Below are 24,767 nucleotides of genomic sequence, written 5' to 3'. Positions count from 1 at the left end.
TGAAAGAATGAATTGTCTTCCATTGGTTACTAAAAGAAACTGCAACCACCAACGAATCTGATCATGACATACCCTAGTCAATCAAACTGGAAAGTCCACTGGATGGGTTAGAAAAGACCAGTGAACAGCCAGAGTCCAATACACAGCTCTCATATATCTGGCTAGATGAACCAACCCTATGGATGCTGCTATATGGCCGAAAAGCTTCATAACCATTTGAGCTGGAGAGTTTCAAGACTTCAAGCACCGGTAAGGCCTAAGCACAAAGATTGGGCTGGAAGGTTTCAAGATTTCAAGCACCGGTAAGGCCTAAGCATGAAGACTGGATACTCTTGACAGTGGTAACCTATGAACTCTAAAACTTGAGCTGGCTGAAGACTCTGTTTGGGGTAACTGACTGTAATGTCTAATTGGTCATACAGATGGAGCAAGGATTCTTTGGCTATGAGCAATGATGGTTTTGTGGGGGTGGTGTGGAGCCAATGTAAAGAAAGACCTGAAAATCCTTCAGCAGGAATCAGGCCTCGATCACTGCCACAAATTTGGTAAACACCTGGGGGGCAGTGGCGAGTCCAACTGTCAGGGCCCTGAACTGAAAATGACTAGTGCAGTGTTGGAAGCTCAAAAAAATCTGGGAATGTCTGTCCATTTTGATATGATGGTAGGTGCCCTTGAGGTCTGTTGGGCACATCCAATCGTCCTTCCTCAGCAAAGGTAAGATGGACTGCAAAGTAACCATCTGGAATGTGGTCTTTTTCATAAACTGATTCAGTCTGCTCAAATCCCAAAAACGGGTTTGATATCCTGCATCTTTTTTTTGGAACAGACCCCAGATCCTTGCTTGTCTGGTGGGACTTCCTGAGTGAATTAGTTTGTGAGCAGCTTATGGATTTCTGCTGCTGCCTGCAATTTCTGATGGGAGTGGAACATCTGGAAGTTGCTTTTGATGAAATTTGGAACTTCTGAATAGGGAATGAAGTAACCTTTGGATAGGAATCTTAGCACCTATGCACCTGAGATGATGGCCTCCCAAGCTATTGCGTGAAGAGCAAAATGACCCCTGACTGACTCCACTGTAAGACAGTTAAACAACCCTTCAGGATCACTTTAAGTACCCACCAGAGAACACCTTGTGGAACCACTGATTCTGCGGACCACCCCTACCATACAGACGGAGTCTATTATGATTCTCCCAACCTCAGGAGGAACCCTCTGAAGGAGTGTCCTGAGAGGACTGCTGCGACTTTCTGAAGAAGAAATGCTTGCCCCTTTTTTTGGTTCCTTGAAAAGGTCTGTTGTGGGTAGCAAAGCGCACCTCTACAGCGGACAGTGTCTTCCCATCTTGCTCACTCCTTGTTACAGTACTTCTTTGTAAATAAGACCTAACCAGAGAATAAGGCCTAGCATGGTTTTCCAGGGTGGTCATGATATAAACCCTACCCCAAAAATACGCCTGAGTTAAGCTTGTCAACAACACATGACGGATGTGTTGACTTATAAAATAATATTACTGACACCCGTTGACTGAGGTTATCGTACTCTGCTCACCATTTTCGGACCATTCGGACACCCAACTTCTTCTCTCTGCAGAAAGTCATAAGATTCTTTGCCTGGGAGTCCTCCACAATTCTTACTGGAACCTTAACCATCACTCACACTTGATGGTTGGCCCATAAACACTGGCAGGCACATTTTGATTACTCAACGTACAGACAATGTGCGTAAAGCATGCGCACATGATAGTGCATGGTTGCGGGTGTGCCTTCTCTTTGTAAACAGCGTCATTTTGTGTTGCCACTCCAGTCTCGTAAGTCTTTAAATTAACCCCCCTCAGACAAGATGAGTGCAAAAAGAAAGAAAGAGCTATTCCGTCATGTACAAGAAAGGAATCGTGGTGGACTCCCGGGGAAAGAATCTGACAGCTTTCTGTAAAGGGAAGAAGTTAGATCTCCAAACGGTCCAAAAATGGCATGCAGCGTACTATAACCTCAGTCAACAGGCCGACGAGGGAAATGCTAAGAAGTCCAAGTGTGGATCAGGTCGGCAACCATTATTTCCTGAGCTGGAAGACATCATCTGTGAGTGGATTGCTAACAGGAGAGCAAAGGCTTTGGTTGTGCGCAGGGCTGATATCCAAGCTTTTGCCCTTGCAATGGCACCACAGTTAGAAATATTCCCAGAAGAATTCAAAGCATCACAACATTGGCTGGATGGCTTCCTTCATCGATATGAACGGTCTTTAAGAAGATCAACAACACTGTTCAAGTTGGAAGATACTGAAGTTATTAAACGTGCACTTGCGTTCAAGTCCTTTGTTGATGGCATTGACTTTTCTAAATACCAACTCTCCAACATGATTGCTATGGATGAAACTGCAGTGTTTATGGGCCAAGTATCTCAAACAACAATTGATCAGAGGGGTGCCTCGTCAATCTACATTCCCTCCACTGGTTACGAGACTGCACGTGTTACCTGTATTTTGGCAATTCGTCTACATGGAAAGAAAATCCCACCTATAATCATTAGTAAGGGCACAAAAATTAAGACTGAACATGTTTCAAGCATTTACATTCTTGAAACCGAAAAAGCCTGGTGCACACAAGCAGCTATAAGAAAGTGGGTCGATGTAATGCTGCCACTTGTTTTGTGAGGTGGCAAAAGAGGTCTGCTAGTCTGGGATTCAGCCAGCACTCACCGCGCTAAAGAAATGAAGAAATTCCTTGCACAGAGAAGAATAGATCAAATAATGACTCCCGTAGGAATGAATGCCTATCTCCATACTCTTGATATTGCAATAAACAAGCCATGCAAGGACCATTTGCGCATGGAACTCAATGACAACACTGAAAACAGAATGGAGAGAAATCAGCATGGAAACTTGGTGAAGCCTAGCCTGCAAGAGGTTGTGACTTAGGTGAAAAAGTCATGGGATAAAATCACTGACAGATGTGTTGCCAATGCACTACGAACAGGCTACTTGGACAAGCAGTGCTCATTTAAGGAGAACTCTATTGCTAGGCATGACAGATTGGGGCCAATGGTTCTACAGGAAATGCAGTCACAAGAAATTCAGGTCAAAATTTGGGGGTTGGACACTTATGACAATGTTCCAGAAGAAGATGACATGCCTGTATTTGAATAACTGTGAAAGCCAAGGTACAGATATTCTGAAGTTGAAATGTTTGGTGCACTGTTTATGTAGAATTCTCACACAACTGTTTTAACACATTAGAACTGTGGTCCAATAACAGAAAAGTATGAAATAAATGTCAATTTTTGTACATGAATAAGCGTAGATTTGTGTTCATTAATAAATGTTGATTTTTGTACATGAATAAATTAATAAATGTAGATTGTTGGACAGTGTGGATAAATAAGGCATCCCCTGATAAGCCTTAATGCGTATTTTGGCATGGGAAAGAGTACAAGACCCGCTCTTATTTTCGAGGAAATACGGTAGAGTATTCTTGACTTTCGGCCCAAAGAGAGAAGAGCCATCAAATAGAGCATTAACAAAGGATGCCTTGAAGCAGTCCACAAAATTACATAAATACACCCAAGCATGGCACTGCATGTCAATGCAAAAGCCAGCCACTCGAGACACTCCATCGGCTGCATTCGAAATGAGCCTCATGGACAGATTGGTTATAGAAAGCAGGGTAGATAACTGAGTCTCCAGTGTCTTCTGAATCTCTGGAAACTGCTATGTCTTAATAGTCCTTGCACTTCAGACACCAACTGCACTGAAGCCTTGTCAAGTGAGACAAATAACTGAGTGCTCGGTGTGAAAGTGGCTGAGGCATAGGAGCTCTTCTCCAATTGGTCCAAAATCCAAGATTCCGTGTTTGAGGGCCTGACGAAGGAGCTCTCTTCAGAGACCTCCTTCTTGGTGGCTACCACCACCACAATAGCATCTACAGCCATGTACTTACTCCAATGCATCCGGTCTTTGGGTGGGAGCAAGAATCTTCTCCAGTTTCTTGGGAACTGGCTACTCCATGTTGGGTTCCTTCCACACCTCCGGGACACTAGGAATATAGAAGTGTCTGGAGGGAGAACCATGCAAGGCATGGATAGGCCTGTGCTGAAGGCCTCCAAGAATACTGACTACTCCAGAGAAGGGGCTTCATTGGTCAAGCCTCTGGATTGGTGAAGCAGTTCTAACAGATTGCCAAAAGAGGCGACATCCTAAGGTGACTTATGGGACTCCTCCAGGGATTCCAGGTGTTTCTTCTTTTCTTACAAGTCCTCTTCCTTGAAAGCTCCCACTCTAGTGAAGCCAGGGGGAGGGGAAGATGTAGAACGGCTCTGCCAACAAGGCAGTACGGAGCCACACTGATGCAGGCTGTCCTAGAGCATACTGCTGATTGGTCACTGGCCCAAATGAAAAAAGGGAAGGGACACCAGTCAGCGAAATCCAACCCTTCTCTTGAGCAAAAAACATCCTCTCTATGACATTAAAGGTTGAAGCAGAAGCTGGCCTCTCTGAATGAAGTGTGCCAGCACCTGAAACTGAGGGAGCTATCCCCAGACCCAACATCGCGATTAGACCAAGCTGTCTAAAGCTGAAGCCCCGAGTAGGAGAGAAGATCCTGACACAGAAACCTCCCCTTTGACACCACAGCTCTGAGGTCCCAACAGCCATGAAGTAGTCAGAGTCGATGCAATCACAGAATGGGTCACACCCAAGAATGGCCAAGCCATCGAATTCAACCCCAAATGTGGGAAAGCAGCTGGGCCTGAAGAACTCGTATCCAAAGGGACTGAGGGAGGAAGCCAAGCAGAAGGAACCAAGGGGCCTGGGGTCTGGCCTGGACCTAAAGCAATAAGTCCTAATGGTTGCTGTTGTTTAAAAGACCTCATCAGATGCTCCAAATCTAAGTTTTGATGCTGCCCACTGACCTTAACAACCAGATGGATAATGCCAACAATGATGATGTGAAGGCCGTTTGCAGGAAAATTAACTCATCTGTCAGATCCGGGCCAGAGAAGCTGGGAACTGTGTTGGAGAAGGAAAAGACTCAGGCAATGGCTCTGGTGGCATGGAAGGGGTGAAGGGGAAACTGCTCAACTAGATGGGCCCCCTTTAAGTAGAAAAGGATTTGGAAGACTCAGACCCAGAGGCAAAGTCTTACTTGCTAGACGGCACCAATGGAGATCGGCTCGAAGGAGTTGGAGCCTGGGCAGTTGAGCAACTCAAAGGTCATGGGATCTTCAGATCTGGTGAACCCAAACTAAAAGGACCAGGGGCAGATGATGATGAAGCACTCTTCCAATCCCCTTTCAGTGGCTTGAAGTCCTGTGGATGATACTTCTCAGATCCAGCCTTTGCAGCTAAAGGAGAAGCACCCAAAGACCTGGAGAGAAGAAGTCCTTTGAGGACCAACTTAGCCCTGCATTTGTTAATGGCTCTGGACCCAAACCACTCACAAATATAACACCCAGAGTCCAGGTGCAAAGGTCCCAAACAATACACTCACTTAAGGTGTGTGCCCTGCTATGGCAATTTCTGCCTGCAGATCACATATTTCTTAAAACATTTCTTAAAACCTTTATCCATGCTCAGACACAGTAAACACCAAAGCAGAGGACAATAAAATGCACTACACTCACTAACTACAGGAACACTTTTAACAAAAACACAACAGATAGGCCCAAAAGTTGCAGCAAAAACTAATGGACAAACAAGCCAATTTACTACAATCACAAAAAAACTACCTATAACATACGCAGGCAATCTTAACACTAATGCATGGTAAAGGATTAAATTTTAGGAAGAAAAGCACTACACTAGTGATATCACAAAGGATACACAAAGTGAAGCCAAGACCAAGCTAATGACCAGGATGGCAGCAAACTAGATCTGAGGATTGGGGGAGGAGTTGGGGAGTTATGGGTAAGGGAGGTGGAGACAAATGAGTAGAAGACCTTGGAATTGGCCTGTGAGAGATCAGAGTCAGCGCTGAAGTCCCACAGGTTGAAGCCAGACAGAGCAGGTAACATTGGATTTTATCTTACTCACTGAATAAATGCATGTTTGGTTCCCCTTTCTCAAATAAATGGGATTTAGTGAAATTGGGTATGACAAAGTGTCTGACATAACCCTGAAAAGGGTCTGACAAAATCCTGAATCAGGAAAAAGATAACACTTAAGCATATATAAAAAGCCTCTAGCATAAGACCCAATCTTAACAGTGTTTAAGGGTGCTTAACAAAAGCTTGTTGAGCACACCTAAGAGCTAATCAGGTCTTAAGCAAGGGACTAACAGTGATCAGTGCTGACCAGAAAAGAACAGTGGCAAAAGATAAGACTTTTAAAATCTGTTAACAGCTTCCCTCTGCCACATTTATTAACAAAACGTGTGGCAGAATGAAGTGTCTAACAACATTTAAAGTTCTTCATTCTTCACAGAGGTACTTTGTTTTTGCCTGCTGTCTATTTGACAACATTAAGAGTTTTACAGTCTTTCAAAGGCTTTGAAACTAGTAAAGCACAGTGCTTTCCTACACTTTTCACTAACTGGTGGTACACGGAGTAAATCATGTCTCAAACATATAACTCAGTTAAGATCGGGCACCCAAACATAACACTCGATATTGTGCTTGATAAAGGATGATGTTCAACTGAATCCATTTTCAGTTAAGCTCAGGAAACAATGTTGCTACCACATTTCAAGTTACAAAAGGGGGTATAACACACACACACACACACACACACACACACACACACACACACACACACACACACACACACACACACACACACACACACACACACAGCAGTTGCAAACAGATCTTGTATCCCAGCTCAGAACAATCATTTCCTTAGTTACCCCCATTTGCTCACCACACATTCCTGACAGAGTACTCTGTATGGAATTTTTAGTCTGCCAACTCATTAGACTCACAAAATATATGTCCCTAGTTATCACTTTCTTCCTCATCACACCTCCAACATTTCCAATTTACCTGAGGAAAAACTTTTGGATTCTACTTGGGGTATAAAAGTATATATGCAAACACTTCCAGGTAAAAATCCTAAACCATCTAGACTTTGCTGCATATTTGGGAGCTATACCTATGTCCTCCTATTGTTTTTTTGTGAAATGCGTATCTCATCTCACGTCCCAATTTTTTCTGACCTCTTCTAATTGATTCCTATAGTTATCATGTATTATACAACAGTAACTCGTTAACACAGAACAAAGATGGGTCAACCGGACTTTCTTTTATTAATACATGTTAACGCTTTGCAGTTTTCTTGAGCAAAGAGGTTGAGAGGTACATACGGATGGCAGAGAAAATACAAGGAAAATCAGATACATTATGCAAAACTAAAGAAACATACCTGATTTACCTTATATTTTTGCCATGTTTCTCTAAACTGTCTGGATTTCACACTTTCTTCCTAAAAAAAAAAACAACAGCAATGAAGATCTTCCTTTCTCCACTGCTTGCTTTCCAAAGCAATGATGTACTTTGTAGGTGTGAGAACATAAGTCCCATACGCATGCGCAGTACATCAACAAAGCAGAAGAATATGGAAACAACATAGAACACCACAGTGCCGTTATACAAAGACATTACTTAAGGAAATCATGATTAAACCACACCAACAGTGAGTAAATCTTCAATATACCACACGCACTCATTGGCTACTGCTATAATATTTTATATTCCCTACTAATTATCCCTTTTTCAACAGCAGCTTCTGTTCTACATTCAGTTAAAGTTCAACCAAAGCAGGCCTTTCATTTAAGATTCCCCTATCCCTTTGTCTACATTCTGATATCCATCCCTGACAGGGAAGGCAATCACTAGCCTGCAATCCAAATGTCACTTTGGCCTCTTCCCATCCTATTACCTTTACTTCTCTACCTGTTCCCAATACCTTGGTTCCACTGCCAGCTTCCTCCAGTAAATGCCTGCCTCCTGCTGTCTATTCTATGGAACCTTTAATTGTATTCATCCCTATCAGCAGAATCTACTCTCTTAATTCACATGTTGGCTTAGTTCTTACTATTCTTCCTGCTACTTTATGAATACAATATTCTGTACTGTTGTTATTCTTCTTAAGGATCCCATTCTTTCTTTATTTCTTGGATTACCCCCTCTGTTTCAACTTCATTCCTTTCCACTTTGAATTGCTGTTTCTGCTTGTGCTACATATAAGTAGGTATAGCTCTAAAATATCCATTCAAATCAGGTAATCCTAAACCTAATTGCTCTGTTGAGAGGATCATATTATCCCACTCGACTCTAACCCTCTTCCACTCCCAAATAAAATCCTTCCACTCCCAAATAAAATCCTTCAACACTTTATTAATTACTGTCCACAACTTCTCCTCTGATTGATAAAAATATGCCTAACCTGTGAATAAAACTAAAGGGACTAAAATAATCGTTACTGTTAGTATCTTGCTATCCATACCCATTGTGAAGAATTTCCAGTTTTTGCATTATTTTTTGTTTAGCATTTTCCCACATATCCTTAGCTGCTACAACCAAACTCTTTTTAACCCAGCCTCCTAAATACTTCATTTTATCATGTTCCCATAAATATGGTTATTGCTGGACCAAGTCAAGTGTGGGTACATAGTATATAGCTATAGCCTTTGTATTATCTTCATTAATTTTATATCCCTAAAACCAGAACTGCCTCAGAATATTACAAAACACTGAGATGTCCTTTTCTGGTTCCATCAGGTACAGAATAATTTTAAGGGTTCTTCTTAATACTGTACTGCCACCTGTGCTGACTTAGCCCTGTACACGTGCGTGTGCTCGACAGAGAGTTTTTTATGGCGAGGTTCGTGCAGCTCTCATCATTCTAATGAGGAAGACATTTTTATTCCTTAAAGCTTCCCATAATGTTTGCAGCATGTGCAATGACTGAGCACATTAACATGATTGCTACCATCAAATGCTCCTCTAGGAGCAGAGGTTTACATGTGGGTTTTCCTGAGTCACCCATCATCTACTTCAAGGTGTCAGCAGTGAGACAGGGATATCCCAAACCCTCTCTGACAGAAAAGATACCAGGCTACCAGCCTCTTCATTTTTTGTCCTCGCCACCTAACTGCCTCCTATGCAAAGATCTAGTCAAATTAAACAGCTTGCAAAACCTGCTAGAACCATTCCATCTTCTGGAGTGGTGCACACTCTGTTTGATACCAAAAAGGAGGGCCAAAGTATGATAAGACAGCCTGTCCCTAAGACACAAACTGGACAGATTAAACAACTTATAAAATTTGCTAAAAGATTTCCATCTTCTGAAGTGTTCAAATGAGTTATCAGGACCTGCTGGCTAGCACTGTATTAGAGACTTTATTATTCCCGACAAACATCTGCACAGCTTGAAAAACAGAACTGTCACTGTCTACAAATGAGGTGCTTATCAAACAGTTTACATTTTGAAATAAACAAGTTAATAACAAAGTCACCTTTTTCTGTGCGAACGGTATGGTAAGTAGGTATCAGTGCACAAGCCATTCTTTCACCTTTTGTTACCTTTTTCTTACGGAAGATACATATACCACTGAACAAATTGTGCATGTCCTACATGTCATCTAGTCACAGCACGGAATGCATGGATTTGGCAGAGACAGCTCTTTAATGACAGAGTTACACTGCACATACCTGGTTCTTTCCTCGCCGACGGTAATTCCTCCTCATCAAGTTTTTGTAGTGTTCATTCTTCTTGCTCATATAGTAATAGAGGACACTATCTGATACAGTCTGAAAGTAAATTTTTTTTATAAATATTAAGACAGATCAAATCAGCAGAACCCATAACATTATTAAAAAATACAAACTGTCCAAAGACAAAATGGCAAGCATGCAAACAGACGCTGTTCTCATTAAGTCACTACATGAACATTAACGGAAAGTTTCATTTTTTTTATTTTAATTCAGATACAGTTTGTCTCTATTTTTCTGGTTTCAAATATTCTAAGCTATGGCTGTGATCCATTATTTTTTTTCAAATGGACTTCTAAAACATACCATGTCTCAGATTATGTTTCCACTCATTTTAGTCCAGTGGGCCAGCATATTATACAGACTCCTACATTATACACTAGGGAGAATAGTGGTGGTACGCAACACAAATGAACTAAACTGGCAAGAGGTAAGGATGACAAAACAGCTACTACTTTCAACACCTGCATGTTCTCAAAAAATAATGCAAGTGACAGGCTAAAGTAAACAGACTCCAGGAAACATGGCCAAAGTACCTTAAACATATTGAACAGTATTACTGTACATATACTGTGTGGTTAGTTATTGTTTTGTGAAAACTAATATAACGATAATAACTAAACACGAGTAAGTAAATCCTCAAGTTTCACAGCAATATTTTTCTTCAGTGAGCAGCAACCTGTGCAATGCAAAACGCAGTTTATAAAACAGGATTTTATACCACCATGCACTCAGGTATACAGATTAATTAAGTGCCAATGCACAGAAGCAATCTACTGTACTGGATGTTGTGACCAAAGGAGGTACTGCCAGCACAGCTAGCTGGAATTTTGTAAATAATTATATGTCATTTATGAATATCAAACTAATTTATATAAGATGCCTATGTTACAAACGTATTACAACTGTATGTCATGTGTATATCAAACTGCTCTGTACAGATGTTTGTGTTGAAAAGGTATTTATAAAGTGCTTGTGTTTAAAATATATCCACAGTGTGTCTTACTGGAAGAAAACAGAAATGTACATGCACTACTGTAACTGTTTAAATGTATATGTTTTAACAGAGGAAATGGGAGGGTTAAACTCAGTCCAGCAAACTTTAGAAAAATATTTGAAATTAAATCACTTTATAGGATAGGCCGTAAAGAGGCTATCTCACAGGGTTCAATTCAGCCACAGACACAAAGTCTGTACTAGGAAGCTTTCTGTATTGTCTTTGGGGTGAACTAATTGATACTCTGGAAGCATGAAGGAATGCAATTGTTTTATGACTTCCAGCATCTGCCAAAGATCTGAGCAAAAGCCCTTGTCTGTATATTGTTACAGGTAGATGCTAAATACTGCCAGCTGCCAGCAATGGGGTTTGCCGTGAACTAGAAGTCAGATGACAAGAAGTGATGTCATTCTGCAAGCTACCTCAGCAGTAATAGTTTAGACATTTTTTGAGAAGTCTCTTAGTGAGACAGAGCACTCTGTATTCTGTCTTGGACCTGACAACAACAAGAAGAACCACTCATCTCATCACCTGCCTTTCTCTAATTAAGCAAGTTAACTAGGGTATAGTAATTCTCTTAGATACAGTCAGAAATACAGTGAAGCTTAGTTTAGATATTGTTTTTTTTTTATTTATCTCAGCCTGTCCTGCAATGTTATTTTCAATATTTCCTATGTTTTGAATTCTGATGTCACTATGAATATATATGCAGTATTTTCTTGTTATTTTATTATTTACTATTAAATATATGTAAACCTTTCATTATGGTTGATCTTTGTAGTGACACTTAAGTTTTGAGAGTAGTTACATATTTATTTGATGAGACTGTGTGGGCCACTCCTAACAGCCTTGCTCTTAGTCAAACTACCATTTGTATTAACATTACACAGTAAAATTTGTCATCCTTTGTTAAGGGCCTTAAGGTAGCTGGCAGGAGTGACTGGTGGCAGTGGGAACTACCTTATAGTCTGGGCAGAAGGGAGCATAGCTAGTAAACATGTGCCATCCTTTCCCGTGTGTGTGTGTGTGTGTGTGTGTGTGTGTGTGTGTGTGTGTGTGTGTGTGTGTGTGTGTGTAAATCAAACCTCAAAGAGTGTCTGTGTCAGCTACTTGGGCAGGGACATGAAGCACTGGTTGGACAAAGAGGGTGCTGGAGGTCTTGGCTTGGTCACTCAGCTGAGATCTCAACTCTATAGCTGTGCCAGTGGGGAATCTTATTGGGGATCTGCAGGAAGAAAGAGAAACCTGCACTGGACCGACTATGGTCTCTGTGCTCTGAAGGGAAACTGCAATTGATGCAGAGAGCTGCATCTGGAAATACTGTATGTATACCTGTTATCCTCCCAGTGAACATCCCCCCCCCCCACACACACACACAGGTCCCAGTGGTGAGGATTGAGCCTCCTTGATTACTGGTCCAGTGGTGGGTCGTCACAGATGTACATAACAGGAAAGAAACAAACACAACATTCGCCTGGTCTTAAAATTATTACAGACACTCCACCTCCATGAGTCCCCTCCCCACAAACATACAACCACAAAAATGTCTGTATAACAGAAACAGCTATATGGTGCACAGTCTGTCATGAATTCAGGTCACAATTAACTGTTTTCAAATGTTTCCAAAAGAAATGAGACAAATCAGGATGCACTCTTCCCAGCAGCTTTTCCAGTCTTTAGTTTATTGTCTTTCTCATGCACATCTCTTTTCTAAACTAGGTTTAAGTATGACTACATGTAGTGGATTCATAAAATGAAGGCAGCAGACTGAGCTACTAAAAAGAATGATTCGCTAAAAAATGTAAAAGCCACATGAAAATGCCTGGCTCAAGAAGAAAAAATGATCCTGTGGCTCTAAAAGTGTTTTTTTTTTTATTTATTAACAAGTTAATTACTCTAGGTACCTTTTGCTGTGATGACCAGGGCCAAGATACTGAAAGACATCAATAACAAAAAGTACATCAAACAGGTTTACAACTATTTGTAAATATCCAAGTAGAGCATTTTGCATTACGTGAGTATTTCACGCAGCGCACATTACCAAAACATTAATATGCAGCACTCTGAATTAGGTACACAACACAGCTAAGTACCAACACAAATATAATGCTAATGTTAAAAAAGGAAGTAATACACCAAGTCAAAATGAACACACAAATACACCACAAACTGCCATTCTCTCACCTCTTAGTACAAGAAATCTAGACAAAGCCAACAATAATGGGGGAAAGCTCCAAATCAGGGACAGACTTTAAATACTGCTCTTATAAACTTAGAAGGTTGCTGGAATAACTGTTTTGCATTAGCATGTATTTTTCTGAAGGATATCAGTTCTGAAATCCAAATGCCTGTCATTGTACAGGGACTTCAATCCTCAATGATTTGCCAGAAAAGTCACAAATTTTATGAGGAAAGTACTGTTGTGTAAATTGAACTCACCATAACAGTAGGTGTTTAAATGATCACTGCTGCAGTATTCTTAGCTATATGGGTTATATCTTGCAAGGATGTAGCAGCTGGCTAGCTTCCAAAGCTTTAGGGCATCTTCCATGCACTCAAAACTATTAACTTTTATTTTTAACCAAAAGAGGGAATATCCTCTTATTGTATACTAACAGCTGTAAAGTCTACCATCTGTATGCTACTACTTTGAAAAGTCTCTCTTGTAAATTTTTCTTCTCTCTGTAAACTTTTGGAGTTTTTCTCCAGAGGACTCCTCTGAAAATGGACACTTGTTGTCCAGTCGGACTATCCTGGCAAACAAATGTTAAATAAATAAATAAAACTGTCAAGCAGCTCGAGCTGAGTAAAAGACAAGTTTGAGAGTGAAACCCTTCAGAGCTTTTCTGCCAGCACAGACACAGGGAGGCTGAGCCTAGCAACAACAAAAAATAAATATCGACACCTCTGCATAAAAAAAAAAAAAAAAATTTACATAAAACAAGCAGGGCTGGAGGATGGAGCGGCTACTGCAGGAGTGATCATTTGAACATATGTAATAGTCACATGATTTTATTTTTTAATTGTTTAACTGTTTAACTGATAGGTATGGTTTTGTATATAAAGGATCTGTGGAATTCTGAAGTTATACTCTGTAAAGGCTGAATGGCCGAGGTGCTAGAGAAAGATATTTTACATTCCTGTTTGTTTTTTAATAAAGTGTTTGGAGGTGACTAATTCATCCTTTGTTTTGTGGTTTCTGCTCTTGGACTTCACTACATTTGGAGTTTGCTAAAACTGTATTAACAAGTTCACATTTACAAACATTATACTTCACGTACATTGCTATATATCATATAACCTAAGCAATATTACATACAAGATTCATTTCCTGACATTTTTTTTAAACAAGAAACATTTTTATTAAACCATCACTTACAACATAACGTTTATATAAATGAAAACAAACCACACAGACACAACCCTAGTTGCAAGCATTTTACAGCACAAACCATACTGACACACTCCCAGTTGCAAACATTATGCATCACTTATAATCTACCCAGTCATTTTCAGTCAAACATTACATAGCTCATTTAAGTCCTGCTGGTTGTCCGTTCTCCTTAACGTCACAAGAAGTTGTCTGTGGTCATCCAAGACATGGAGCATCCTTTCCTCCTCATTTTTAGATTTAGGAAAGAAAACAGGGAGAGGGATAGTTTGAGTTCAAGCAAAATTGGATACCACTTTAAACATAAAAAGAAGGAACAGTTCTCAAAGAAACCCTGTCCCTGTAGAAAATGAGGTAAGGTTGACTCACTATAACAATCTGCAACTCACATATCCTTCTTGCAGATCAGAGCAATCAGTAACACTGTTTTCCATGTTAAGAACCTCAAGTCAGCCAGATTAGGTTGTTCAAATGGAGCAAAACTGTTAGCATCTCTAACACAAAATTAAGATCCCAAGGAGAGCCCACCGGTTTTCTTAGAGGCCTCTTATGCAAAACCCATTTCAAGAACATTTTGACATGAAACTGCAATGAAAGATAAGGATCCATGGCAGACATGCTGAAATGGCAGATAAATTAACTTTGACAGAGGAATAAGAAAGGCCATAAGACAGTGACTCACACAAATGTTGTAAAACCAGAAAACAACTAGCCCTGAAAGGGTGCTGGTTATGTTGTTGGCACCAACTAGAACATTTTCTATTTGCTAATATATGATTTTCTAGTAGAATGCTTTCTTGCTTCCATTACTACCTGCTGTACATCCTCAGTAAACAGGTTTCTGAAAGGAAATAAGACCCTATCGTCCAGGCAGTTAACTGAAAATGATTGATATATTGGGGTGTATGAAACACCCCTGTTCTTGTGTACACAGATCTAGTCTGCCAGGAACTTTGTGGTAAATGCCCATGACTATTTCCAAAAGAAGGCAGAACCATGGTTACCTGGGCCAGAAGGGAGTCACCCCACTGATTTTTTTTTGGAAGGGGGGGGGGTCCTTCTGAATCTTCAGAAGTACCATGGATATTAGTGGAAAGGGTGAAAAAGCATATAGGAACTTTCCTGTTCAAGGATAAGAAAAGGCATCTGACTTCCAGACCTTCTTGAATGGAGTCCTGGAACAGAATATTACCAGTTGATTGCTCAGAGTGAAGACAAACAGATCTTCCTGAGAAACTCCTCTCAGATGGATCAAATCGTGGAATGCCCCCCACCATTTGTGAGGGTCTGCCTTGGTCCAGCTCAGTCTGTCTGCCACAAAATTTTGCTCTAACAGAATGTAGGAAGCCTGCAGAGTGAGGTGCTATGAAGCTAACACAGCTAGCCTGCAAAGGCGATACAACCTGCTTCCCCCTTGCTTGTTGATATTCCACATGACTGTGGTACAGCTTTTAACCACATCATGACGCCCCAGGGACCAAAAATGGTTCAGAGATTTGAGTGCCTTATTCAGGGAAGCATCTCCTTATGGGCTCGCATCTGTCCTTTGTGTCCCACACCCACTGCACGTTTAGCCCTTTTGAAACTGCTCCCCAAACAAAGTCCAAAGCATCCGTGGTGAATGACTGCTTTGGAGCAGGAAGGGAGAAGGGGAGACCTGAATTTAATGATATCTGTTGTCTCCACCAAAGATGTCTCTTCTGACAAGCCTTAATACTTGGATTTGAAAAGATAAAGGGTGTTGATGCAGAGACCAAATAGATTTCAGATACCACTGTATCTTTCTCATGTGGAGTCTTGCCAGGGATATCATGAAAATCATAGATGGCAGGAAACCCAACCCAGAATCCTAAGGTATTCCCTCACAGTGACTGAAGTCTGAGTGGAAAACCTTAGAAACAGATTTAGATCTATATTTCCTGTGAAAGAAAACCTCTTTGAAATTTGGTGTCTAGTTGACATCCCAGAAACACAATCCTCTGTGAGGGAGTCAAGAAAGACTTTTGAATGTTCTCTTGGAATCCCAGCTTGTGCAAGAGACCTCTCACCATGAGAGAGAGAGAGAGAGACAGACAGAGAGAAAATTTCCTGATACTTTGAAAAAGACTATTCAAAAATATGCAAATAGTCTAAATATGGAAAAATGCGAACACCCTGTAGTCAGTGCTGTACAACTGGAGTTAGACACTTTTGTGAACACTCAGTGTAGTGGATAAGTCCAAGGGGTAAGGCAGACAAATGATAATGTGATCCAGACACACATGACCTTAAAAAAACATCTGAAATCTGGATGAACGGGGATGTGATAATAAGCGTCTTTTAAATCTAGTGTCAGCAGAAAACTTGAAAGAGGAAGAAAGGGTAACAAGTTTGTGAAGTGACATCATTTTGAATCTGGTCACTACCACAAATGGGTTTAGGAAAGAAAGATCCAAAACTAGTCTCCAATCATGTTCTTTCTTTGACAATAAAAACATTCTTGAACAAAAGCCCTTTCCCATCTGGGAAGGAGGGGGCTTGTTCTATTACTTCCTGGGACAGCATGTGATGAAGGACAGAAAGAAATAAAGCAGTCGGGTCTAGAGGATGAGAAATGACCCTCTGGAAAAGGGGAATTTCCTCCCACTGTCATCTGTAACCTTAAAGAATGATTTTAGAACTCATTTGTCTGAAACAATCTCTTGCCAAAGAGAAAAATACTGATTCACACTTTCTGGAAGAAAAAAGGGGACAGGGTGGGAGGGGTTCACAAGGTCTCTTGAATAATCATTCAGACTTGTTGGGACTGTCCCTGATTTTGAAAGGCTTGAGATTTGTTTTTGGGACCCCCTTGCCATCTCTGCTTAAACTTCTGTTTGCCTTGAGACTGTTTATTTGTTTTTTGTTTTTTTTTTTGCCAAAACTGGATGAAAAGATAGAAAATCCCTTAGAAAATTTGGAAAAGGTGGGCTGAAAATCTTAAAATATTCCCTGGATTAGCTTGCCCCTTTTATCACACTTTTTGATCACCTATGCAGCAGAGGGGTGAAACACTATATTTTTATCCAAGGGAGAATTTAAAACCTTATTTTTAGCAAGACTGAGAGGTTCTAAGACTAAAGCCATGCAAACCTCCTCAAAACAGTGCCAATAACCATAACCCTGACAATGGCCACAACGCTGGAAGAAGTATCAACAAAGTCTTACACACACTCTTCAAGTAATGAATAGTGAGTGACCTGTGCAACAGAAGAAATTCAAGTTCCTTAAAGCAGATTTTTCCTCACAAGAATGAAATGCAGATAAAACATTCCTCTTACTTTAACAGCCGAGTGCGCCTACAGTTGTTTCTGCAGTTACCTCCTACTGCTCCGCTAGGTGGTCAAATATTGCTTGTTCGTATTTGCATTAATAATTCCAAAACAACACTACATATAAGGTATCAGAACATTCTACCTCGAAGCATTCATGACGGCAAACACAACTGCACTGATATTTGACCTCTGTCATTGACTTTGCTAGAAATGCAAGGTGATAACTTCACTTTTATAGGCTCAAGCCACACCCACTGGGAGTTAAAGGTACAGACTCAAAAGAGCTGTACTTGTGGGAATGAGTCAACATATGAGCCTGACAATTCGAAAATCAGAGTTGCAGAAGTATACACTTTTCCCCATACCTATCAGTAATGTTCCCATCCTTACCAGAAAGAAAGAGTGGGATTGGAATTAACTAGGTGCTTTGCAGCAGTTGGATCAACTAAAGCTATAGTTACTGGGGCAAGTTTGGGAACAGTGCATAAAAATGTAAAACTGAGGAACTTTATACATCCTATCTGCTTTTTTAGGGACAGCTGGCTGACTATTAGGAAAACAGCGGGCAGTAAGACACACATCCCTAAAGCAGACAGGGCATGAAGAAGAGGAATGCGTGTAGGTTCTGGAAAATTCTTCTGTAACAACTCACAGTATGTTTCGAGAGACTGAGAAACTATAATGTTCTGTTATCCGGATATTCTATCAATAGTCCTCACAGAATGAGAAAATTACAGTTGTGTACGCTTACCATAAATGTAGATGTTCGAGTGTATTCACTATTGCAGTCATTACATTTGGGTTATCTGCTTGCAGGTTGCTCTCAGTCGGCCTGATTAACAAAGTCTTGGGTCCTGCATCGGTTGCTGTCCCTTCTTCCATGACGTCAGGTCGTCAGCGGTATAAAACATGCAGCCGACGCCATTACATCAGTTTTTCTTGCCCCAGATGTCAGGTGCCCCCCTAATGGGAAGCAATTAAACATAAAAGCAAAAAGATATACCTCTAACAAAAAAGCAAATACACCAAAAAGTCTTTTAAGCATAGTAAAGGAAAGTAAGAGGTATAGCCAAAAAAGGTTAGGGGGCTGGAGGGAGGGTAACCAGGTCTGCAACAGTGAATACACTCGAACATCTACATTTATGGTAAGTGTACACAACTGTACTATGTTCTTCGTGTTTCACTGTTGCATTCATTACATTTGGGTAGATTCCCAAAGCTATGGTTGGGAGGAGGAATATAGATAGCATTAGGGCCAGCTCTAAGGCCCTGCAGAACTGCAGTGGCAAATCCAGCTCTGGATTTAGACAAAATTGGCAAATGATAATCCTTGGTGAAAGTATGTACAGAACTCCAGGTAGCAGCTTCTAGGATGTCCCTGGTAGGGACCCAAGGTAGATGTAGCCCTGGTGGAGTGAGGTCTGATCCCCTGGGGGATAGGTTTTCCATGGTGCTTATAGCAGAAATGAATGCAATGGCTTATCCATTTAGAAATGGTTTGCTTTGAAATAGCCTTCCCTTCTTCCCCCGCAGCAAATGCCACCAGGAGTTTTCAGATTTCCTTTGAGATTTAGTCCTGTCCAAGTAGAATCTAAGCTGTCTGTGCACATCTAAGGAATGCAGTATCTGTTCCCCTTTATTCTGTGGATTGGGAAAGGTTAGCAAATGAATGGACTGATTAAGAGCCACACTGGACACCACCTTGGGCATGAAGGATGGATTGGTTCTGAGGGACACCCTGTCCGCATGAAAGATGATGAAAGGCTCCACTGCCATAAGGGCCTGTAATTCAGATACCCTTCTAGCTGAAGTGATTGCTAAAAGGAAAGCTATTTTCCAAGAAAGAAATTTTAAGTCTGCAGTAGTAGTTGGCTCGAAAGGAGGTAGAGTGAGTTTCTCCAAAACAAAGTTAAGCTCCCATGCTGGGGTTGGAGCTCTCCTGGGTGGTCTCATATTTTTGGCCCCTCTGAGGAACTGCTTCTGCAGTGGTTGAGAGAAGAGGGGAGGGTTCTGTGTTATAATGAGCTGAAATGGCTGAGGCGTGTATTTTAATGGAGGAAAAAGACAGGCCCTTGTGAAGCATCTTAGTTAGGTATTGTAAAATCTGAGGTAAATTGGGCACTGCTGTGCTCATCCCTTGAGACTGGTTCCAGGCACAGAGTCTTTTCCATTTTTCAGCATAAGATTTTCTAGTACTAGGCTTCCTTACCTCTAAAATAATATCCACCACAGGTTTGCTGAGGGATGGTAAAGGAGAGATTAAGTAATTAGCCAGGCTGCAAGGTTCAGTGTTGGAAGCTGAGGGTGCAGAATCTGGTTCTCCTGCTGAGACAGCAGGGAAGGAGAGTCTGAGGCAGGTGCCATGGAGATAACCGTGACACACTGCGCAGGAGGGGGTACCAGTGTTGGCGCGGCCAGTCTGGAGGAATCAAAATCATCCTCGGTTTGTCCTGTTTGATTTTTAGTAGTACTTTGGAGAGCAGAGGCAGAGGAGGAAAGGCACAGACTGATAGGTTTTTCCAGCTGAAGGACAGAGCATCCACTTTCCAGGCTTGTTTGTGGGGAGTCCTTGTGCAACATTTGCCCAACTGGTAGTTCTGGGGAGAGGCAAACAGGTCTATATCTGGGCTCCCCCATTTGCTTGTCATCATGTTGAAAATCCTTGGTTCCAGTTTCCACTCGTGTGGATCCATGAGGTTTCTGCTTTGTCCGTCTGCCAGTGTATTTAATTTTCCTGGCAGGAATTGAGCTTGTAGGTGCACTTGGTAGCTCAAGGCTGTCTTGAACAATGCCATAGCTAGTCTGCAGAGGGGGTAAGAATGTGTACCCCCCCCCCCCCGCTTGTTTATATACCATCTAACAGTGGTGTTGTCCGTCTTTACCATTAGTTGTCCTGGAAGAATGTGGTCCTTGAAGGCTGTCAGAGCATTCTGTACAGCTAACATTTCTTTTTGATTGATATGCAGGATCACTTGACTTGAGTTCCATTTGCCCTGAATGCACTTCCCTGACAGGTGAGCCCCCTATGCATAGTCTGATGCATCTGTTGTTAGGGTTTGGGTGGCAGGGGGTGGTGTGAAAGGCAGTCCCTTGTTTTGATGGCAGGCCTCTGCCCACCAAAGGAACTCTAGGCGTAGGCAAGGTATGATAGGAATCATTGTTTCTAGGTCTTGAGAATGCTGACACCATAGACTTTTTAGATACCACTGTAGTTTCCTCATATGCAGTCTTGCATATGGAATTAGAAGAATGCAGAAGGCCATGAACCCCAAGGCTTGCAGTATCTGTCTTGCAGATAGCAGGGTTTTTGTGGCCACTTGTTTGAAGTAGGTTGTCAAATGAATTTGCTTTTCAGGTGTGAGGTAAGCCGTCTGGGAAGTTGTATTCAAGCTTGCTCCTAGGAATACAATTTGCTGACAGGGTACCAGGTGTGATTTCTTTTTGTTTATGGTGTCCTCCAGACAAGTTAGAACCCTTTTTTACAAAGGCCAGATGATTCAAAAGTATGTCCTGGCTTTCTGCCTGAATTAGACAATCGTCCAGGTATGGGTATATTTGAATATTTCTTTGCCTACAAAATGCAATAACTGGAGCTAGGTACTTTGTGAATACCCTGGGCGCAGTAGATAAGCCAATGGGCAGTGCAGAGAACTGATAGTGCATGTAGCCTGCTTTGAAGCATAGGTATCTTCTGCAAGATTCCCTGATTGGGATGTGCAGGTATGCTTCTTTTAAATCTAGTGTTGCCAACCAGGCATCTTTGCCTAGCATAGGAAGTAACTGGTGAAGAGTCAGCATCTTGAATTTTGGAATCTCCAAAAAGGTGTTTAGAGTAGACAGGTCCAGGTTAGGATGCCATGAATTGTCTTTTCTGGATACCAGGAAAAGTCTTGAGTAGAAACCTTGTCCCTTTTCCTCTTCTGGTACCAGTTGAGTAGCCCTCATGCTTAAAAGAGAAAGTATTTGTTTTTTGGGGCTCTGCCCACTGATTTGGGGGTAGGTCCGGCCACCCACTTGGTGTTGGCAACGTGTGGAAGTGAAATCTGTATCCCTGGGACACTATATTTAAAACCCATTTGTCATGGATAATGAGTTCCCAATTCTCTGCATGAAGAGCAATCTTTCCCCCCAAAGGGGCAGTCAGTTGATGAGTGCTTGGAAATTTTAAAAGGAAGTCACTGAGATAAGTTTACCATAGGGGGGAGTCTTATTATTCCCAGACGTGGAAGTGGAGGCCCCCCACTGCTTAGTTCTGTGAGTGCCCTGGGACTGAAACCTGGGGTTTTGCTGTGTCTGGGTTTGGCTTGAGAAGACCTGGAAGGGGCTAGAAAGGACCAATTCTTAGAGGGCCAATGCCTACTAAATCTAGGAGGGTGAACTTGTAAAAAAATCTTTAACAATTTGCATAGCTTTAGCTTTATCTTCCATCTTTTTAAGAACTTCCTCAGCATTGTTGCCAAACAAGCTGTCCTGATTTAAGGGAGCATCCAACAACTTAGCCTTAACATGATCAGGCAAAGATTGCTCCTTAAGCCAAGCATGCCTTCTGAGCACAGACCCAGTAACAGCAGCCTTGCAAGAGGCCTCTAATTAATCAAAACCACATTGCAAAGTACGTTTTCCAACTTGTTTGGCAGAATGCATTAAATCCTATAATTCTTTATTTTCCACACAGTCAGGAATCAACATAATTTTCTGTTTAAGTAGTCCAATAATATGTTGCTGATATTTTAACATATGAAACTGGCAGTTTAAAGCCCTAATGGCCAAGGTTGCAGAAGTGTAAACCTTCTTACCCCATCTATCCAGCGCCCTGGAGTCTCTATCAGAAGGGGTAGGATTTTTAGCAGTAGAAGCATTAATGCCCTTGGGCCCCTGTGAAATAGTCTCTGGATCTGCAATAGGATTTTTGAAATGGAACTTGTGGGACTCAGGGACCCTGTAGTATTTGTCAGGTTTTCTGGGAGCAGGAGTCAGGGAATCAGGGGCCAAACTAGATTCCGAGAAAGCATCACCAACAATATCTAGTACAGGAGGAATAGCTAAATGCCTACGCTGAGGTAGGAGAAAGAAATCCCTAAGTCTCTTTTTTGAATTAGAAAAATCCTGGCTTTCAAAGTGGAAATGCTCCCTTAGAGTATGTAAGCTTTTCCCAAAAGAAAAATCCTCAAGAGGGGAAGCAGAGGGAATGGAGTCCTCTGCATCAGAATCCTCATAAGTAGGTAAGGGCAAATCCAGATAATCAGAAGAGTCAGAAAAAACAGAATCCTGATCAGAAGATTCATAATCAACCTCAGTCCTAGGCCTCTTAGAAGGGGGGGTTGGCTACCCCTGTTTAGAGTTACTAGATTTTCAGCCATTCTTATTTGTTTCTTTAGGCATAGAGGCCTGAGCATGTGGCCTGGGTGTCAGTTTTTTAGACATGGATCGAGATTTAGGCCTAAGTAATGAAGGAGGCATCGATTTAATATGCAAGTCCGTAGGCCTGAATACACCCTCAGAAGCCGGTGCCTGTACAGCGGCTCTGAACCCATCCAAGGTAGAGACATCCACCGGTTCCATAGTTGAAGCATCTCGCGGCATACCGGACTCCGAATGGGTCTAAGTAGAGGCCTGCGAATCAGAAGTAGCGGGTATCAGGGGCTGCGAAAGCGCTTCACTGAGTACTGGCGAACTGGCTTAGGAGAAGCGTCGTCAGCAGTTCTGGACCTCGGCGGCCTGTCTCTGTCTTTATCTTTGCATTTTTTTGGAATCCCGGTAGTCGGATGGCTAAACGATGACATTTTTGAATAATTAAACCGAGAACCGAAAAATTTAAAGGCAAAAATATACCGATGACGGATAGTGCACTGACTAAATAAAGCACAAAACCGACAGCAAGGTACATCGTGGTCAGGGTCTATGCAAGGAATACAGTACAAATGAAAATCTTTATGAGGTATTTGCTTTCCACAAGTAATGCAATTATTAACTTTTACTGACATCGGTAAGGAGCAAGAAAACGTTTCCCCAATGGGATACTTAGCTTTAGCTGAAGACTTCGGTTCTGAAACTCGAAAACGAAAATTTCAGGAGTCGGCCGACGGCACTTGCGAACTGCTTCTGCTTCGGGCACCGCATGGCAAGAAAGACTGATGTAATAGCGTTGGCTGCATGTTTTATACCCATGACGACCTGACGTCATGGAAGAAGGGACAGCCTCTGACGCAGGACCCAAGATTTTGTTAATCAGGCCGACTGAGGGCAACCTGCAAGCAGATAACCCAAATGTAATGACTGCAACAGCGAAACAGGAAGAACATCCCCCACAGGGGGAATCAGAAACTGAGCTCTCCTGTGAGTCTGAATCAGAAATCTGAGAACAAAACCCTGAATCTGTCCCTGCACCTGCATTTTCCTGTTCAGGTTCAGAATCTTGAGTCTCTTTAGGAAAAGAGGAATCCCTCTTTTTTAACGAGAAACTAGTTTACAAAAGAAGGATCAACAGCCTGAATTAAACCCCGAGCGAATCCAGTAAACTACTCTTACCCAAAGAAATTTGAGGAGGAATAGATACATGCTTGGTTTTCCATTTCTTTTTCACTGGAAAAACGGGCCCAACCATGTTACTAATGGCAGGCACTGCTTCTCTAGGGACGGGCACAGCATTCTGACACAACAAGGAAATCTTCCTTGTTCCCTCTCCCAGGACTAACAAGAGTGGTTCTCCCTTCCATTGCCCACTGAGGGGACTCCAACAACCAAAGAGGACATGGCTGACCCCCAGTCCATAGTGGCTGTAGGTGCTACACCAGTGGAATGCTGAGTAAAAGGATAGTAGTCTGAGGTACAACAAATGGACAAAGCAGAATCATCCACCTGAGCTGGGGCAAACTGCTAGCCTGCTGTGGTGGCAAATGCTGTTTGCTTAACTTTTTCTTTCTGTGGTTGGAAGAAGGACCAACCACAGTACTGGTACTCTGTTCCATGGTCAAGCCAAAAATGTTGCCTCTTTCCTGGAGAAGACAAGCTGAAAAATGCCAGTAAATACAACCTGTTCACACAACTTACTTTTTGACAGAAAAAAACAGTAAAAAGTACTTCAAAACACGATGCCAGCACCACAAAAGAAAAAATACATTTTTTTCCCCACAGAAAACATTTGCAGTTACTTTACACTACTTTTAACTCATAGAAAGAAATGAGTGCTACATTTAAAAATATGTTACAGTCTCAAGACAGTCCACTAAAGCACAATTCTCTTAGCTTTAAAATAACTTTCCTGTACATTGCATGTATATAGTGATACTGTACAAAGCCACTCCAATAGTCTTGCTATTCAGTCACACTTACTATTTGGATAATATCAACAAAATTTAAAAAATGGAAGATTTTTTTCCCCCAAAGG

At 41.6% G+C, this 24,767-nt stretch overlaps 1 protein-coding gene across 7 annotated transcripts in view; it reads right to left on the bottom strand.

Moving 5' to 3' along the window:
• The window catches only part of NCOR2 (nuclear receptor corepressor 2), a 3,277,114-nt gene that overhangs the window by 1,246,427 nt on the left and 2,005,920 nt on the right, over positions 1–24,767 (bottom strand). For all 7 annotated transcript variants that reach the window (XM_044068530.1, XM_044068534.1, XM_044068533.1 and 4 more), the window contains one exon: positions 9,640–9,738. In XM_044068530.1, coding sequence (XP_043924465.1) covers positions 9,640–9,738 — 99 coding nt within the window. The remainder of the gene's footprint in view (positions 1–9,639; positions 9,739–24,767) is intronic.

Source organism: Protopterus annectens, chromosome 4.part0 (assembly GCF_019279795.1).
Source record: "Protopterus annectens isolate FY-2018-M chromosome 4.part0, PAN1.0, whole genome shotgun sequence".
Classification (NCBI taxonomy): Eukaryota; Metazoa; Chordata; order Ceratodontiformes; family Protopteridae; genus Protopterus; species Protopterus annectens.
The sequence above is the reverse complement of the archived record's forward strand: the minus strand, read 5'-3'. Positions and strand labels throughout refer to the sequence as shown.